Source organism: Microtus pennsylvanicus, chromosome 5 (assembly GCF_037038515.1).
Source record: "Microtus pennsylvanicus isolate mMicPen1 chromosome 5, mMicPen1.hap1, whole genome shotgun sequence".
NCBI lineage: Eukaryota > Metazoa > Chordata > Mammalia > Rodentia > Cricetidae > Microtus > Microtus pennsylvanicus.
Window position 1 is genome coordinate 46783468 of NC_134583.1, and position 20371 is coordinate 46803838.

At 38.1% G+C, this 20371-nt stretch overlaps 1 protein-coding gene across 2 annotated transcripts in view; it reads right to left on the reverse strand.

Moving 5' to 3' along the window:
- LOC142849526 (interferon-induced very large GTPase 1-like) overlaps window positions 1–2941 on the reverse strand; it is a 28727-nt gene extending 25786 nt beyond the window's left edge. The window contains exon 1 of one of the 2 annotated variants that reach the window (XM_075971796.1): window positions 2824–2941. In XM_075971796.1, coding sequence (XP_075827911.1) covers window positions 2824–2854 — 31 coding nt within the window. In that variant the 5' untranslated portion in view covers window positions 2855–2941. Of the gene's footprint in view, window positions 1–2819 lie in introns of both variants that reach the window. The other variant, XM_075971797.1, reaches the window with a different exon arrangement.
- Between the last annotated feature and the right edge of the window lie 17430 nt (window positions 2942–20371).

Consider the following 20371-nt stretch of genomic DNA (forward strand, 5'->3'; position numbering starts at 1 on the left):
ACTAGAATTTGATCTCCTTGATGGAGAATCCCATGGAAAATTACCCACCTCTATTCTAGGACCCTAGACCAAGATGTCCCAGCTAACTTAGCTTCTGTCAAACTGCCTGCTTGTATAACTGCCACCCCCAAAGTGGCTGGAAAAAAGACTTTCAGTTTGCTATCAATTGTTTCATCCCTTGTGGGCTCCCTGTAATGGCTCTTATGTATGGTTACCTAACACTGAATGTCTTCTGCTTGTATTTTGTTTTTGATAATTATTTTAGGCATAAACAGATTTTTGGAAATTTTCACTCCAATGAGAAGATTCCCTCACCACTCAGAAACAAATGAACAGTGAATGTGCTACACAGGCACCACTCCAGGACACAACAGAAATATTCTTATCCCCAGAGTAAGAGCAAGCACATCTTACACAACAAAAAGAGATGGGCCTCCTAAGGATGATATAGACTAAAAGTGGACATTGAACTCAAGGGAAACATGAGTCTGTTGTCCCAGACAATAACTTAAAATAAAATAATTGTTAAGTGATATCATAACTTAGTCTAAAAATAGCTACTGTCATTACTGTGCCTGAAGAGAAAAGGATTAAAGTTAACAATATAGTACATACTTTATTGTTTTGACATCTCAAGTCACAGCACCATTTCTTTCATATTCCTATCAAATGAAGATTTTCAGATCTCTAAGCTCAAGATCTCTCATATCCTCCTTAGATCAGGCAAACAGATTTATTGATCCCTTATAGGCAGGATCAACATTCAACCTGAACAAGCTTTAGAAAATGGATCTTTGTTCATTGCCACTTCACAAAATTAAAGGATCAAAATCTCACAAGGGGAAATAGAGGAAAGATAAAAAGCCAAGAAAAATTAATGGACTATGAGAAAACAAAGACATCTCTTAGTTTGGGATCTAGTTTGACTTTCCTAATGATCTCAAAAAACTTCAATATAACTAAAAAAGCCAAAATTAACTATACAGAAAATCTGTTTTCCTGAAGATTTCAAACAGGATAAAAACATTAACAAATAAACTGTATTTACTTAAGACGAGAATGTCTTTAATTTTAAACTTGTCAAATTATAACTTCTCTTCTCCAAATATGAAGAATGTACCCCATAAGAATACAATTTCATTTACAAAACTGAAAGTTAATTCTTAAGATAAAAATAAGTAAACAAGCTTAAATATGTTTAACTTTTACATTTTTTAAAAGGTAAACTTAGCTTAATCTTAAACCTTGGTGTAAATGTTACCCTTTGATGAATGTAACTTAGCCTTAGGATGGTGTATATAGCCATTGTAAAGACACCTAAGAGTGATATTCTCTTGGGAATTTGACATCCTTGTCTGGGGGGTTGGGACATGTTACTGTCCTTTTCTTATGTCTCTAGTCTAAATACTTGATAAGCTCATTAATTTTGTTTTACTCTGGCTCATTCTGAAGTCTTTTGTGTAGTGTGGTTAAGGATCCAACTTTACCTAAGTAAGGTTAAGGGAACTCATCAGGATGCTGGTGACTGCCTTGTGCTATTATTCCTGACATTCCCAGTTTTTGCTAAACTATACATAAATTCACTTTTCAACTTCTACATATATTATTTCATTTCCCCTTAATGCAGGTGAATTTTCATATCCAGAGCCAGACCTTTTGGCTAGGTGCTACAATAGTATACCCTTTCCTTAAATGTCAAACTTTGCCATCTTCCTTCCTCTTTCATGGTGTTTGTTGACCTTGTACAATATTGCCTGGTTACTTTCATGCTTTCTTTGCTTAGGACTCTATATTCCTATCTCAGTGTAAGTTTCTCTTTGTGATAGCTTCCATGGGCCTTACTGGCCAAATGATTGACTCTCTTCTGTGCTAGCAACAGTAGTCTCTGCCATTCATCTGATCTGCAAGAACAAGTCATTCGAACCCTTTGTTCCTGGAAAATGACTATAGTAAGAAACAATCCATTTCTCCTTTTGTGTGTTGATAAAGTGCCTACTGCAGAGTCCCATATGACTTAGATGTGACATCTCCCTTTACTACTAGCAATAGGCCAATCACAGGATCTTCCAGTCCAGGTTCTTTGCCTCATAGATTAGCTGAACTGTTCATTTTTCAAGAACAGTGGAAACAAACCCTTGGTTAACTTGTCCAAACACTGGTTACGTTTTTTCCTCTAGGATTCTGAAGTTTGACTTACTACTCTCTGAAGCAGTATAGAAAGCCCCTTAAGGATCCCTAGGAATCTGCTGGCTTTGGGAAAAAAGCCAGTTCCCAGATGATCCCACTGCCCCTTATCAGGCACTTTGGAAAATGTCTGGTCGAGCCTTCCCCTAGGGGAAAAAAAATCCTATTCTTCATAGCCTTTGAGCTATTAAAAACCCTTATGGTGGGATTGTTCTCGCTATTCCAGCAATCCCCTTCCCCTGTAATAAAATTTTCTCATTCTGGATTTGTTTTCATTTGATATGCCAAATTACCAAACTATTTGTCCTTCTCCTGATTTGCAACTTTTTTTTTTGAAGATAGGGTCTTACCATATAGTTTTGGCTATCTTGTAACTTAATCTATAGACCAGGGTGGCCTCAAACTCATAGAGATCAAGCTGCCTCTGCCTCTCAAGTGCTGGGATTAAAGGCCTCTGCCATGACCACTAGTTTTTTTTTTAAACATCATTGATTGTGGCAGTTTCATCTTTGTGTTTTTAGCATGTCTTAATCTCCATGTGTCTCTGACATTGATCATTTAGTCAGCTGCTCTTTCTAGTTTAGTCTCTAGGGCTGTGGTATCTCTGTCTACCCCATTTCCCATATTCTTTTCACCTACTTGTCTCCTTGAGGCCAAATTCCTGTGGCATGTTGCTCCCAACAGACCTGCATGGAGAGTAGGTTCTTTCCCCAAGGCTGATAGGCTGCTAACTCACGGCTTCAGCTCAGGGTTTGGCTCTTTGTGTGAGAGGGGACTGAATTTATCCTCAGAGCAGGGGGAAAAAAAAACTGACTTAATTTTTATGAAAGATTTCATTGTGATGTGCTTATGTTTTATTGTGATTCTTAGGTTTAAAAATTATCAAGAAGTTCAAGTACACACCTTAACAAGTGTCCTATAAACCTAACTGATCTAATTCAAACAACTCAAAGTTCAGGCAATAAAGATATCGTAACAGAATTTGAGCCCACCTGATCCTGGGCTTTCTTTGAGCCATGATTGCAATTCAGAATAATAGCTCCAAAGAAAATGACCTGATATAAATACACATTTACATTTTTCAAGTTAGTCTTGTGTAGTCAGAATAACCCAATCTGGAGATCTAAACATGTGAAGATTTGTAAGAATTTGGGTAGCCAAGTGTACTATCTACTGGCCAGTATTCCTGCAACCAGGCTGTTCTCTGATTCTGTAAATGCATTCTGTGTGTTTCTTTTTCTGTACGACATTTTCTTAGTGTGTGTGGATGCAAAATGTAGAGAAACACCATCACCAGCAACTTCTAAGTTAAGCTTTCTGTAAGTAGTAAAAATCAGAAGAAAGTGCTCCATTAATTTTGCTCAACATCACACACATGTCCCCTACATAAGAAAAAAGACTTAAAGTTTTGTGATGTTTCATTGAATGTTTTTGTTGAGCTAATGTTTTGTTGATCTTCCTTTTAGAGGTGGCTTCTATCTGTGAACTCCTAGCAGGTCTGATTGTCTATGTTATTAAACTTTCCCAATTTACAGTTTAACTTAAAATCTCACTATTGGCAAAAGTGAACACTTGGACACTTCCTCAGTGCAAATACTCATACTTTCATGTATCTTGAGGTTGGAATTATCTTCAGTCTTTAAGCATGTTTATGGAGGTATCAGGGAGACTTTCAAGGACTTTTCAGAACTCTCAAAAGGCAGGAGTGAATCAGTCCAAATTCCAAGCTTCCGACCAGCAAGGGTGCAGAACACAGTATTATTCCAGGCCCTATGTAGGACCCTGGGGGACGGAAAAGAGGGTCATCTAGTGCTGTTCAAAGAGAGGTCTCCCATGTTTGTGTAGCTTCCACACAAGGTCCAGGAAGAAACTTAGCAAAAAAATTGTTTATTTTTATTTTATATGTATATTTGAGGGCCTGCATGTATGTATGTGCATGCCTGGTGCCTGTGGAGTCTAGAAGAGGGCATTGGATACTCTGAAACTAGAGTTAGAGGTAGCTGTGAGCATTCTGATGTGTGCTGGGAACCAAACCCTGGTTTTCTGCAAAAGCAGCAAGTACTTTTAATCCCTGCTCCATCCCCAGGATTTTTGTGGTCCTTTTGTAGCATGCTGTAAGGAAACACAACTACATATAATGGAAAGCGATATTTCTGGATTTAATTTAGAGGCCTAACACAAATGCTTAACTATACCTACATATGTATATTTACAGATATAATTATAGAGGAATATGGGATGTCTTCAAATACAATATACAGTTTCCAAGACTGTCTATGACTAAAAGTCTGTAGTCTTTCAAAATCTTTCAAAACCAAACTAAACCAAACCTGAACCCCCCAATCAAAACCCTGCGAATTAAGGATTTCATACCCACTCAGAGGGATGATTCTGCGCATCCAACTGCGGTATTTCTGTCTACAGAGTATGTTCTTTATTAAAACATTTATAACACTTCTGGTTTGGAAATTCTTTTACCTCTGAGCCATGAGTTTATCCTTCTTAGGATAGCCTGGTTTATTCTATTCAACATAATGACTGGCTGTTTTATCTATATTGTCACAAATAGCAGGGGTTTATCCTCTTTTATAGCTGTATGTTATTCATATATATATATATATATATATATATTTAAAATCACATTTTCTTTATCCACTCATCATCCAATGGACTCCTAGATTAATTTCAGTGTGGATATTGCTGTAGCAAGTATGGGAACACAAATGTGTTCTCAATGCATGAATGCAATTTTATATATTCAAGTAGTGAGACTGCTAGATTACATGTTTTTTTAAAAAGACTTTCATTAACCAGACGGCAGTGGCACACACCTTTAATCCCACCACTTGGGAGGCAGAGGCAGAGGAGGAGAGATCTCTGTGAGTTCAAGGCCAGCCTGGTCTGCAGAGACTGTTCCAGGACAGGCTTCAAGGCTACAGAGAAACCCTGTCTCAAAAAACCAACACAAACAAAAAAGGCTTTTATTATTTATTTTTATTTGTGTTTTTGTGTTTATATGAGTGTCTGTGTGTCTTTGCCATTTGTGTGCAGGTGCTCATTGAGGTCAGAAGAGCTCTCCTGTAGTTATATTATGAGTCATTTAATATGGGTGTTGAAAACTGAACCCAGGTCCTCTAGAAGAGCAGTCAGTGCTCATAACCTTTACCCAATGGAATTTTATTTCAGACATGAAGAAAAATAAAGTTGAAGTTGGAGAGATGTTTCTGTAGTTAAGAGCTCTTTCTGGTTTTCTAGAAGACCCCAGTTTAATCCCAAGCACCCACGTGGTGGCTCATAACTCTCCGTAACTCCAGTTACAAAAGAATCTGAATTTTTTTTTTTACCTCTGTGGCCACCAGACATGCATGTAGTACACATAATATATGTAAGCAAAGCTCTCATATAAAGTCCATTGGATATACCGTATTTTCTTTATTCGTCTATTGGTGGGCATCTAGTTTGGTACCCTGTCATGTGACTAAGTGCAACAATAAATACGGATGTGTGGTGTCCTTACATTCCTTTCCATATGTACTCAGAAGTGGTATAGCTGGATCATTTGGAGGCTTTATTTTATTTTATATTTTTAGTTTTTTGAGAAACCTGTCAACAATTTCCATAGTTTCTACACTGGTGTGCATCTTGCCAGCAGTGTAGAAAAGTTCCTTTCCCCACATCTTCACCAGCGTACGTTGTCATTTTTAATCATTACTATTTTTTAATGATTCCCATTCTGATTGGAGTGAAAAGGAATCTCCACCTACTTCAGTTTTGCATTTCCTTGATGGTTAAAGATTTTGAACAAATTTTCATCTTTATTGGCCACTAGTGTTTCTACTGACACCTATTTGTTCAATTTATTTACCCATTTATTGATTGGATGATTTGTCATTCTGTGTTTTTAATTCTTTGAGTTCTTTATAGATTGTAGACATTAATCCTCTGTTAAAGGTACAGTTGGCAAAAATTTTCTCCTATTATGTAGACTGTTTCTTAAATGTTTTATTTATTTTTATGTATGTGTACATATAATATGTGTATGTATATGTGTTCATGTGTAAAAATGCACATTTCCAATATACATGTGTGTGCATATAATATGTGTATGTATATGTGTTCATGTGTAAAAATGCACATTTCCAATATACATGTGTGTGCATATAATATGTGTATGTATATGTGTTCATGTGTAAAAATGCACATTTCCAATATACATGTGTGTGTGCATATAATATGTGTATGTATATGTGTTCATGTGTAAAAATGCACATTTCAATATACATGTGTGAAAGTCAGAGGCCAACCTTGAGATGGGGTCTCTCTCTCTCTGTCTCTGTCTCTGTCTCTGCCTCTCTGTCTCTCTCTGTCTCTCTCTCTGTCTGTCTGTCTGTCTGTCTGTCTGTCTCTCTCTCTCTCTCTGTCTGTCTCTCTCTGTCTCACATTGTGATGTATAGTGAGCTATTGGCTAGTAATCTCCACTTTCCATCTTGCCATAGGAATGCTAAGCTAATAAAGACACATGCCACTGTGTCCTGCCTTCACATGGCTTTTGAAGAGACAAATTCAAGTTGTCAAGCTTGCATAGCAAGTGCTTTACATGCTGAGCCATTTCCAGAACTAGACTCTCTACTCTGTTTGTAGTTTCCTTTGCTATCAGAAACTTTTTAATATCATGGAAATAATCCTAGAATTAGTTCCTGAACGGTTGGAGTTCCTTCCAGAATATCCTTGGCTATTACTGTAGCTTGAAAGAGCCAAATTAATAGTGAAAATCAGAAAAAGAAGACTTATTCAATGGACCACATTGGGAATAGGGACAAAGAACTCCAGTGGTTGCCTTAAGTCCATCTTCAGGTATTTTTAGTAAGTTTAGGTTTAAATAGAAGGCAAGAGCTATAATAACTAGGTGTCATGATCAAGGAATTGTCCCACCTATTACTAACCTATCACTGCTCCTGTTCTAGTCTGTCCTGAATGGTGGTCTAGTAGGTTGTTTCTCCTCTGGCTGGCACCAGGGCCTCAGCAATAGATTTGGGGGGACTGCCCAATTCCCTAGAGTCCATTTTTTTGAGTAGTCTGATAGCTTTGAATACAGTCTCTATTTAGGATACCTTCACTTTTGCCATGATGGTTATGGTTTGGGCTTCTCGTGTGAACAAGATGTCTATTTCTCCCCCTTCACTTGGGAGCTTCCTGCTGAACGGCATGCTGTTTACTTCTTTTCACAGTTGTCTTTCTGTTCCTTTGCCCTTTGCAGCTGTTCTCACACTCCTTTGTGATTTCCAAAACTGTTCATTGCTTCTCTTTTGGAAAAAAGAGTCTTTTCTTTGTTATCCCAACTCCTCTTGTTCAGTATATCACATAAAGGTAGTTGCTAATTCTAGAATTTGATGTTAGGTAGCAGGTTTGGCAAAAATATCAAGGGTTCAAAGCATTTGACCCAGTGGGGCATAGTAGCACATGCCTTTAATCTCAGCATTGGGGAAGCAGAGTTTGAGGTCAGACTGGTCTGCATAGTGCATTTCAGGACAACTGAGGCTATCTAGAGAGACCCTGCCTCAAAAAACAAAACAACAAACAAATACACAAACAAGCACAAAAGAAATCCAAAAACCACTTGACCAAACTAATCTAGCACAAAAGAATAGAATAAGACAAAACACAACACCAAACTAACAAGGAGTTGTTGACACACATTTGTAAATATGGCACGCATGAAGCTGAGGTGGGAAGATGATTAGTTCTTGCCCAGCCTGAGACACTTTGTGTATTTGACTTCAGCCTGAACTATATAATTAGATAAACAAAATAAGATAATAGAAAAGAAATAACACAGCAACAACCTAATAAGATTACATGTTTCTGTGATATAATACTCATTTACTTAACTGAAATAATTATTTAGAGAATTCAAACACAAATATAAAAAGTTTCACAGTTTTAAAAACAAGTTGTTATTGTTTTAATAGAGTGGACTTTGTTTTTAAAGTAATCAAAATCTAGCAGATAACAAGGAGCATAGGAATTATCTTGGTGAAGCACAATCTCTATTTCTCTGGCTATCTACCCAGAGATAAAGGAAATCTTTCATAATTTTCCAGTTAGAAACCATGAGTACTCTAAGGAATACTTAGTTTAGTAAAAATAACTGACTCTAAATTCTAATGTAATATTCAGGCAAACATCTTGCAATTAACCAAGGAAAATGTGACTCACTCAGGAAATGTTAAAAATAAAAACAATTTATTTGAAACTAATTAAATAGACATTAATACCAAATCTTTTGTTTTTAAAATAATTAGTTGCCATCAATACTATGACTTTGAAATCATTTGTTTTTTGTTTTTATACTCATTTTAGTTGTAAAATAGTAAAATGACACTGTCTTAGGATTTGTTTCTATTGCTGTGAAGACACACTATAACCATGACAGATTTTTTTATTAATTACATATTTTTAATTTATTTTAAATACTGACCATAGGTTCCCCTTCCTCCTCTCCTCCTGCTTCCCATTTACTCCTCCCCCGCATCCACTTCTCCTCCATCTCCATTCAGAAAAAAGCAGGCTTCTTATGGGCATCAACAAAGCATGGCACACCTAGTTGAGGCAGGATAAAGCTCCTCCCCTACATCAAGGCTAGGTGAGGCAACCCAACATGTTCCCAAAAGTCAGTTCAAGCACCAGGGACAGGTCCTGATCCCACTGCTGGGAACCCGGCAAACATACCAAGCTACATAACTGTCACACACATGCACAGGACCTAGGTCTCTGTGGGTTCTCATATCATGACCTTGACCTGCCCCCCCTCCCCCCCGTACAGTCACTCTTCCACATCTGTTGTTATATCCCCCTTTTCATTTCTGATTTTATTAGTTTGGATGTTGTCTCTCTGCCTTTTGGTTAGTTTGGATAAGGGTTTGTTTATCTTGTTGATTTTATCTAAGAACCAACTCTTTGTTTCACTATTTTTTTTTTCGAGACAGGGTTTCTCTGTGGCTTTGGAGCCTGTCCTGGAACTAGCTCTGTAGACCAGGCTGGTCTCGAACTCACAGAGATCCGTCTGCCTCTGCCTCCCGAGTGCTGGGATTAAAGGCGTGCGCCACCACCGCCTGGCCACTATTTTTTTTGTATTGTTTTCGTTGTTTCTATTTTATTGGTTTCAGCCCTCAGTTTGATTATTTCCTGTTGTCTATTCCTTCTGGGTGAATTTGCTTCTTTTTGTTCTAGAGCTTTCAGGTGTGTTGTTAAGTCGCTAGGGTGAATTTTCTCCATTTTCTTTATGTGGCACTTAGTGCTATGAACTTTCCTCTTAGTACTGCCTTCATTGTGTTCCATAAGTTTGAATATGTTGTGCATTCATTTCATTGAATTATAGGAAGTCTTTAATTTTTCTTTGTTTCTTCATTTACCCAGTGGAGACTCTGTTGAGTGTTCCTCATTTTCCATAAGTTTATAGGTTTTTCTGCAATTTGTGTTGTTGTATTCTAACTTTAAGCCATGCTGATCCAATAAGATACGGGGGTTATTTCAAGTTTTTTTTGTATCTATTGATATTTGCTTTGTGACCGAGTATGTGGTCAATTTTAGAGAAGGTTCCATGAGGTGCTGAGAAGGTATATTCTTTGGTGTGTGGTTGGAATGTTCTATAGATGTCTGTTAAGATTATTTGAGTCATAACATCTGTTAATTCCCTTATTTCTCTGTGAATTTTCTGTCTGGCAGACCTTTCCATTAATGAGAGTAGAGTGTTGAAGTCTCCTACTATTAGTGTGTGGGATTTCATGTGTGATTTAAGCTTTGGTAATGTTTCTTTTACAAACATGTGTGCTCTTGTATTTAGGGCGTAAATGTTCAGAATAGAGACTTCATCTTGATGGATTTTTCCTGTGATGAATATGAAATGTCCTTCCATATCTCTTTTGATTAATTTTGTTTGAAGTCTATTTTGTTAGATATTAAAATAGCTATACCAGCTTGTTTCTTAGGCCCATTTGTTAGGAAAATCTTTTCCCTACCTTTTACTCTGAGGTAATATCTGTCTTTGAAGTTGAGGCGTGTTTCTTTTATGTAGCAGAAGGATGGATCCTATTTTCATATCCTTTCTGTTAGCCTGTGAATTGAGTTAATTGATATTAAGGATATTAGTGATCAGTGATTGTTAATTCCTGTCATTTTTGGTTTTGTTGTTGTTGGTGGTAGAGTGTGTGTTTTCCTTCTTTGGTTTTTGCTGATGTGAGGTTTTGTATTGCCTGTATTTTCATGGGTGTAGCTAACTTCTTGGGGTTGGAGTTTTTCTTCTAGTACTTTCTGTAAGGATGAATTTGTGGATAGGTATTGTTTAAATCTGGTTTTGTCATGGATTATGTTGTTTTCTCCATCTATTGTGACTGAAAGTTTTACTGGGTATAGTAGTCTGGGTTGGCATCCTTGGTCTCTCACTGTCTGCAAAATGTCTGTCTAAAAAAATGTCTGTCTTCTGGCTTTGGCTTTTAGAGTCTTCATTGAGAAGTTGGCTGGTTATTCTGATAGACCTGTCTTTATATGTTCTTGGTTTTTTTCCTTTGTAGTTCTTAATATTCTTTATTTATTCTGTATGTTTAGTGTTTTGATTATTATTTGATTATAATATTTATTTAGGTTCACTCTATTTGGTGTTTTTTTGTATCTTCACTGGCATGTCCTTCTTCAGGTTGGGAAAGTTTTCTTCTATGATTTTGTTGAGTATATTTTCTGTGCCATTAAGCTGGACTTCTTCTTCTTATATCCCCAGTATTCTTAGGTTTGGTCTTTTCATGATTGTTCCAAACTTCTGGATGCTTTGTGTCAAGACTTTGTGAGATTTAACATTTTCTTTGACCAATGAATCTTTTTCCTCTATTGTATCTTCAATGTCTGAGAAATTCTCTTCCATCTCTTGCATTCTTTTGGTTATGCTTGCATCTGTAGTTCCTATTCATTTACCCAGATTTTCCATTTCCAGAATTCCTTCTGTTTGTGGTTTTTTTTATTATTCCATTTATTTCAATTTTCAAGTCTTGAATTGTTTCTTTCACCTGTTTGATTTTTTTCTTGGCTCTCTTTAAGGGATTTATTGATTTATTCCAATTTTTTCTTTGTCTTTTCCTCTATGTCTTTAAGGGATTTTTTTTCATTTTCTCTTTACAAACCTCTATCATTTTCATGAAATTATTTTAAGGTCATTTTCTTTTGCTTCTTTTCTTCTTTCTTCTTCTGTGTTGGGATGTTCATGTCTTGCTGTTGTAGAACAACTAGGTTTTGTTGGTGCCATATTGCTCTTTATGTTGTTGAATGTATTCTTATACTGCCATCTAGGCATTTAGATTTAGGGTCATTATAGGTACAGGTGTTGATTCTTCATTCAATTGGTGCAGGTGGAGCTAGTGCCTCCATGGGTCTCTGATGCCACGGGGGATGGTTGGCTGGAAGAATGGGTGATGGGGGTAGTAAAGTGATCTGTCCACAGGAGTCCTACCTGCTGACTGGTGACTGGGGCTGTAAAGGGTTGGGGAGGGGCGTGGGATGTGCCCCAGGGTCTAAGGCCTAGAAACCAGGGCTTTCCTGGTGGGAGACCAGTTGCTCACCTTCTCCTTCAATCTAAAGTAGACATCTTAAAAACATAGTTTCTTTCAATCAATGAACACAGGATACGTTTTCATCTATCTATACTCTCTTCAGTGTCATTATTTGGTGTTTTGTAGTTTTTATTGTGAAGATTCTTATCTATTTACATAAATATATTTGTAGGTATTTAATTTTGTGGAGGCTACTATAAATAGTATTATTGCCTTGCTCCCCTCCCCAGATTAATCACTGTTAAAATACAGAAATGATATGGATCTTTATTATTGATTTAATATTCTGAAAACTTACTCAAAATTTTTTCTAACACAACACATAAAACTTGGTAGTCCTCGGGAGAGGATTAAAGGGGGGAGAAGAGAGGCAGGGAGGGGAGCAGAGAAAAATGTAGAGCTCAATAAATATCAATAAAAAATGTATTAAAAATTTTGGCCGTCATGTATAAAATTCTTCTCATAGGATCTGTCTTCTTCAAACTTACTTCAGATTTTCTATCACCCAGCTTTTGTCCTTTACTTTTTCTCTTATTCATTTGAGACAATCATTTACTTTACAAAAATTGCCTTTCTTACGTTCTAGCAAAACAATATATCCTATATCTTATAGTTTCTTCTTACAAAAATCAGAATTTCTTGGAAGTTTGCTTATATATTTCTCTTATTATCTTAAATAATTACAGCTATTTGTAATAATTAGATCATTAACCCTTAATAATTTAAGTTTGAAAAGATTTACCCATTTTATTATTTTACATGTGAAGTGTTTTGTCTGCATGTATGTGTGTGTATTGCTTCTCCTCTGACTGGCATTACAGATGATTTTGAGTCACCATGTAGGTGCTAGAAATTGAACCCAGGTCCTCTAAAAGAACAACAGATGTTCTTAACTGCTGAGTCAACTCTCTAGCTTACTCTTTTCCAGTATTTCCTGTATTGGTCACAGATAACTTTATAGAGGGAAGAGGTTTATCCCCATGGTTTTGTGTCTGTATCAGCTTAGTTCTGGTGAGGGCTGTATCCCACCATGTCAGCAGTGCTGGTCACATCCTGATCTAAGGCGACCAAGCTTACTCCTTTTACAGCAATCCTCTTACCAGAGTTGGTAAGAGTTACAAGAAAAAACAGCTCTTAATTCTAAAGACCTTAGGCTCTACCCTTAAAGTTTCACTGCCTCATGATATTGTCACTGTAATATTTAGACAAATATCATGTCTAAACACATGAATATTTGGGGACACAAGTCATATCAGATCCAAAGTTCTTAATTTTCCGAGACAACATTTCATTCATATGTGAACTTGTTTTCATTTAGATCAATAAATATAGTTTTTACAATTTGATTTTGACAACTTTGTAAGGGGTAAAGAAATACCACTTTATCTCATGTAGAGACATTCCCAGATCCTAGAGCTTCCACTTAAATGTTTTTAGACATGTGCTGAGCACAGTGACACAAAAATTCATTGACTTAAGGGTACTTAGATCCAAATTATCTTTTCGGATAAAGAGAACATGGCTGCCTTCCTAGATTACTAAACCTTTTACATATTTGTTTAAAAAATGTCCTCCCATTTTCCTTTACCAAGAAACTTTTGAAAGAGCAATATTCGTACCTTTTAGTTTTTTGATGCCTTTGTGAATCAACTAAAAAATGTGCCTCATTGCTCTGGTAGCAATTTAGATCCTTAAAAAAAACTGTATTGTTATACAATAATTATGGTGGACCAAATATCATTAAAATTTAACAGTAAAACAAACAAAACATAAAACTACTCTAAAAGGGTGGTGCAGCTTTGATTATATACAAATACCATGCCAGCATTAAAGCTTTTTATTGTAGTATTCTTTGACCTTCTTAAGTAACAGAAGACTAGTGCTTTGATAAGGGAAGGATTTGAAAATATTTAAAAAATTAGTGAGAAAATTTTAAATTAGAAATAGAGTTTATCTGAGTATCTAAAATACATCAGACATTTTCTGAATGTTGTTGTGCATGGTATGAGAGAAAGATGTGATTATAGATCTCTAGGCTAAAAATTATCCACCAGAAGGCATATGGAGCAGTTTAATTGGCTTTAACGGTTTGAAATTTGAATTAGATAAGAACTCTAAAAGGCAGTTATTTTCATCAGAGAAAAAAATGTGCTTATCTCTACATTAATTATTAGCAGTTAAGTGCTTTATGTGCTGTGCTCAAAGGTCAGGGTATAAATCGTCCTTACAAGTATGAGCTTCCCACTTCCACCTTTGATGTTTATGTGAATGACCCTAAATTTAGTGTTTTAACACTTTGTTTATTAATAACTCATCAACGCTGACCATTTGCAGTGCTTTAAGAGAATTTTGCTGAATTGGGCAGTGGTGGCGCATGCCTTTAATCCAGTACTCGGGAGGCAGAGACAAGCAGATTTCTGCGAGTTTGAGGGAAGCCTGGTCTACAGAGTGAGTTCCAGAACAGGCTCCAAAGCTACAGAGAGAGAGAGAGAGAGAGATAGAGAGAGAGAGAGATAGAGAGAGAGAGATAGAGAGGGAGAAAGAAAGAGATATTTGCTAAAAGATGAGCAGAATATAGACATTATATATTTTCATAGACAAATATTAGTTCAGACAAATTGCTAAATAGCTGAGTTGAGAAACAACTTCAATTCAGAAAGTGGACATTAACCTAATATCTAAATGAAAGCTTTGTGTAAAAATTTTTCTTTAAGTTTTTAAAATTAGCCTTGAAAGATGCCAACTTATATCTGAAATATTTCAGGTTTAGATTTCAAGGAGAATACTAAAATGGACTGCCTTTTATTATTATTTTTTTTAATATTTGAGACAGTATTTCTCTATATAAGCCTGACTGGCTTTGAATTAAAAAATATCTGCCTGCCTATGCTTTCTGAGGACTGGGGTTAAATACATGTGCCATTGTGCCCAGCTCATGAATTGTTTTTTTTCCTTGTTGTTTGTTTTTTAAAAGAGATTTGTTAGAAGAGATATTAATGCCATAGGAAGACAGTAGCATGGGGAGGGCTCTGAGGAGAGATCAGGGCCCTGTGGGAGAATGCATATTCCTCTTATAGGTTGTCTTAGTTAGGGTTTTTATTGCTGAGACTTTGCACTATGACCAAAAGCAGCTTGGGTTGGAAAGGGTTTATTTTGCACTATGACCAAAAGCAGCTTGGGTTGGAAAGGGTTTATTTAGCACTATGACCAAAAGCAGCTTGGGTTGGAAAGAGTTTATTTTGATTATTTTACTTCCACATCAGTATTCATCATTAAGGCCGGAACTCAAAACAAGACACGAACTTGGAGACAGGAGCTGATGCAGAGGCCATGGAGGAGTGGTACTAACTGACTTGCTACTTATGGCACACTAATATTGTTCTTCACTTGTGACTGAGAGCGGAAGAGCAAGGGAGGGATGTGGGCAGGGTGGTATTTTTCTCTTTTGGTGGTGGGGAGAAGAATGGAAAGAAGTGTAGCTGAAGGAATTCTTGCTGACTGTTTAAGTTGTGTTGAAGTCCAAGTATTGAACATAATTTAGCTTTGAAAAAATAATAACCCAAGGAATTAATCAGGTAGGTTGGGCTCTAAGGAATTACAAGTCAGTAATAAAGTGGGTTGACTAAATATAGACTTAACCATTTTGGGTAGACTGAGGCTGTAGTGTTTGTTCTGATCTGGAAGTTTGGCATGGAGGCAATATACATGGAGGCACTGTGGCTTTTTCCATGGGAGAAGCATTGGCTGGTTTCTAGGCTTTCAGCCTTGTAGGTTCCTGGCCATGTGGAAGTGAAGAATGGCCAAGTGAGTATTAGTGTCCCTGGACCAGGGGTATAGGAGTGGGAAATCAGGGTTCTACCAAAAAAAAAGGAACTGGGTGTCACCTAGAGAAGTTGACTTGATCAGAGCAGGGAGTTCATCTAGGAAGGAAAGCTGTGCAAAACAGTGTGCTATCTCAGGGAAAAGTTGTTTAACTAAAATGGAGGTGCTTTACAAGATGGTATGCCATGGCTAACAGTGTCGACAACATTTTCACCTTCCTAGATATTTGCCCATATGTCTTTCTCTCTTTCCTAGTATCTTCAGTTGTGCTTTAAAAATTTTTAACATAATTGTTTATTGATTCTCTGGGAATGTCACATCATACACCCCAATTCTGCTCGTCTCCTAGTCTCCCCATATCTGCCTCTTATTTTTGCAGCATCCCCTGCAAAAGAAAATTAAAAAGAATTAAAACCAAACCAAACCAAATCAACCAACCAAATAAAAAACTTCTTCCCTCTTCTGTCTTTCTTGCCTCTCCAACACCTCTTCATTTATTTTAGTGACATTGAGATCCACAGTGTGTCACACAGTGTCTTAGTTAGGGTTTCTATTGCTATGAAGAGACATCATGACCACAGCAACTCTTATAAAGGAAAACATTTAAATGAGGTGCTGGCTTACAGTTTCAGAGGTTTAGTTCATTACCATTATGGTGGGACATAGCAGAATGCAGGCAGACATGGTGCTTGCTACATCTTGAACAGAAAGCAACAGGAAGGGGACTGAGACACTGGGCAGTGTCTTGAGCATATGAGGCCTCAAAGCCCTCCACCACAGTGACACACTTCCTCCAACAAGACCACACCAACTCCAACAAGTTCACTCTTCCTAAAAGTTCCACCCCCTATGAGATTATGGGGGCCAATTACATTCAAACTACCACACACTGTGTACCATTTTGTATGATCAGTCTTGCTTGCAAATGTTTGTTGTAATGAGTTATTGGTTTGGTTCAAGGCCTCTGCTTTCTGGTACACCATCATCAATGGATCCTTACCAAAACTCCTCTCAGATATCTAGAGGCTTCCCCAAGTCATGGAGATCCTGCAGCTGTTGCTCCACTAGACTAGTCCCTTTCTATACTCCAGCATGACAGAGATGGGGTAAGTGTTAGCATGGATCAACCCAAAGCTCTGGATGTGTGTCTGGGTAACTGAGCTAGTCAGTCTGGGCCATTGGGGCTACCTTCCTCAGGTGAATGGTGGAGCCAGCTAGCTATGTGTATGCCATCGGGGCCAGTTTTCTTATGGCTGTGGTGAGGGGTTAGGCCATCTCTCCTGAGTGCAGGGGCCAGCTTTCCCATGAGGCCGGCCCAGCTCTCTTGCTGTAGTGTCTACTATAGCACAGGGCTTTCCTAGGGCCTTCAAAGGATGATACCATGGCCTGGGTGGCAGCACAGGTCACTCAGATCAGTATGGCACTGGCTGCAGCATGGCCCTTAGACTTCAACAAGGCCACAGGTTGCAGCCCAGATCCCAGGCTTCCATGTAGCCTTTGGTGGCAACATAGGCTACATACTGCATCACAGACTCTGGCAGTGGTAGGACTGTGTACCCAGACATGGTTCAGAATCCCAGGCCTGGATATCACCATGGCCCCAGGTGGCAGCACAGGCCACTCAGATGCAGCTTGGTCCTTGGATGCTGGAAGGCCTTGTTCACTAGTCAGAGGTTGTACTCTATCATGGCCTGGAAGCTTTTTCCAAAAGCTTGGTGACAGAGATTCCTCCCTCCCCAGTGAAACTTACTGCTCTCTACCTGCCCTTATCTGGAGAATGTCCCTGGACTGGGAGGACTGACCTTTTTTGAAAGCTGTCTCTAAGTTAGATGCCTGATTTATTTTTAGCTTGACCATTGGCACAGATTCCTGCTAGAAGTCTTGGGATAGGAGCTCTGCTATAAGATTCTACTACCACATATGAAACCTTGTGATAGGAGCATGTCACTTAATGCAAATTAAGGTTTGTATCCAGGCTTCCCAACCCTATATATTTTATATCCTCACCACCTTCACTTCTTTCTTGGCTCATCTTTCCACAGTATGTGAACCATTCTGCTTCTCTTTTTTTTCCATTTCTCCACCACACATTATAATGGCATCTTTCCACCAGTCCAAACCTTAAGGACTCAGGTTGGCCTGTGGGTGGCTTCCATCCACCAGAGAGGAATGACATCAGATGGACTGTGGATGTCTTCTTCAATTGTATTCTATTCCCATAAGGCATACAAGGCTCAATACTTTTGTTAACATTTTCAAAACACAAAATTGCATTTTACTGAAAAAAAAAACCAACAACTGACAATTGTGTGGTGGTTTGAAAGAACATGGCCCCCAGAGGGAGTGATACTATCAAGAAGTACGATCTTGTTGGAGGAAGTGTGTCACTGTGAGGGCAGACTTTGAGGTCTCTTTTTTTAAGCTTCATTCAGTGTGACAATCAGTTGACTTGCTGCTGCTTTCTAATCAAGATGTAGGCAGCACCACATCTGCCTGGGTGCTGCCATGGTCCCTGTCCTGATGATAATGGACTGAACCTCTGAAACTGTAAGCTGCCATCTCAATTAATTTTTTTTTGGTAAGCGTTGCCATGGCCATGATGTCTTTTTATAGCAATAAAAGAAGCTTAACTAAGACAGAAGTTGGTACCAGAAGTAGGATATTGCAGTGATAGGCCAGAGCATGTGTTTGTTTGGAGGAACTTGGACTTTGCTACATTGGGTTATGAAAGCAGTGGAATGCTTTAAACACTGCTTAATGAACTCTTAGGAACTCAAGAGGTTTCAGAGAAGATTTTTATTATGTTATCTAGAAATAGTTCTTGTGATATTTTGGTGAAGAAAGTGGCTTCCTTTTGCCCTTGTCCAAAGAGTCTGCCTGAGGTCAATGTGAAGAATTTTGGATTAATTTCATTTGCAGAAGAAATCTCAAAACAGCCTAGTATAGACTCTGTCATGTGGATATTAGTGGTAACTCTAATGAAGATTTATAATGAAAAGTAGCAAGCTGAGCATGGTAAATTACAAAAAGTATACTTTGAGGAGAAAAAAAAAGCACAAGAAAGTGGAATGGAGCTCAATTCTATGTTCAGGGAGATAAACGGATTAAGAAATGGAATAAAGGGAGTGGTTACCTCAGGGCAAGATCCCACCCAGTTAAATTTCCAATTTGTGGGAAAAAAAAACAAGGAAGAAAAGCTTATTGTCGGGTGTGGTGGTGCATGCCTTTAATCTCAGAACTGGACTTCAGGACAGCTAAGCTTAGGCAGTTAAAGAAAGCTGGTGAAGATTTAACTGAGCAAGAGAGCCATGTTCCAACCCCAGTAAGCAGAACCTGTCAGCTTTGGTCACATGGTGATGTGGAAATCCCCTCTGTATGCTCTGAATACCACTGGTTAATAAAGAAGCTGCTTTGGGCCTATTGCAGCGCAGAGTAGGGCAAGGTGGGAATTCCAAGCAAAGAGAGAGAGAGAGAGAGAGAGAGAGAGAGAGAGAGAGAGAGAGAGAGAGAGAGAGGGCAGAGTCAATGAGACACTATGCAGCCACCACAGGAGATAGACACGCCCTTAACTTTGCTGGTAAACCACGAGTCTCGTGGTAAAATATAAAATAATGGAAATGAGTTAACTTAAGATATAAGAGTGAGCCAGAAATATGTTTAAGCTATTGGCCAAACAGTATTGCAAATAATATAGTTTCTGTGTGATTATTTTGGGTATGGGTAGCTGGTTACCAACGAGCAGCCTCTGCCTACAAATTGGTCTACAGACAACAACATGGTTCTGGCTTTGGAGTTAAAGAAAGAAGAAATGTGTTGTTGAATTTTTCTCCACACTTAAAGAAAGCTGCTGAGGCCAGGCATGTGTCAGGGGTGTCCCTGAATGGAGGCCTCATAGAGAGGCCATTGCATGAAGCTGTGAAGTTGAAGCCTGAACTGCCTTGAAGAATCCAAGATGTTAGAGATGCCAGAGTTGTGGGATACCTGCTGAGGAGAGCTGCTAACAGGGAATGGAACCAGCCCAAGAGAAAGAAGTATTTTGCAGAAAACCTCATTGGAGTTGGAGATCTAAAGAACATTTTGACATTAGTCATGGAGATGCAAAGATTGGAGTGTGCCCAGCTGGGATTTGGTTTTGCTTTTCTCCAGTATTTCCTTACTATGCTTCTTCCCTACATTTTCGAAGGACAGTGTATATCCTGTGTCATGATACTTTGGAAGTATAAGATCTATTTTTTTAATTTTGATTTTTTACAGGGGGATTAAGTGATTATCATGCATTTCAGAAGAGATTATAGACTTTGAAACAAGTTGAGACTATTAATTTGGACTGAATGCATTTTTGCATTATGATACAGCTACAAGCCTTTGGGGGCCAGGGAGTGGAATTTAGTAGTTTGAAAGAAAATGGCCCCCAAAGGAAGTGACACTATTAGGAGATATGACCTTGTTTGAGTAGGTGTGGTCTTGGAGAAAGTGTGTCACTGTGGAGATGGGCATGGTGTTTTTCTCAAGCCTTACTCAGTGTGACAGTCAGTTGACTTCCTGCTGCTTCTGGTCAAGATGTAGGCAGCACATCTGCCTGGGTACTGCCATCGTCCCTGTCATGGTGATAATGGATTAAACTTCTGAGACTGTAAACTACCACCTCAATTAATTGTTTTCTTTGTAAGTCGCCATGATCATGGTATCTCTTCATAGCAATAAAAAAGCCCAAGACACATTGTTAACTAATCACATCAAAGACAGGGAAATTATATATCTAGATTTCA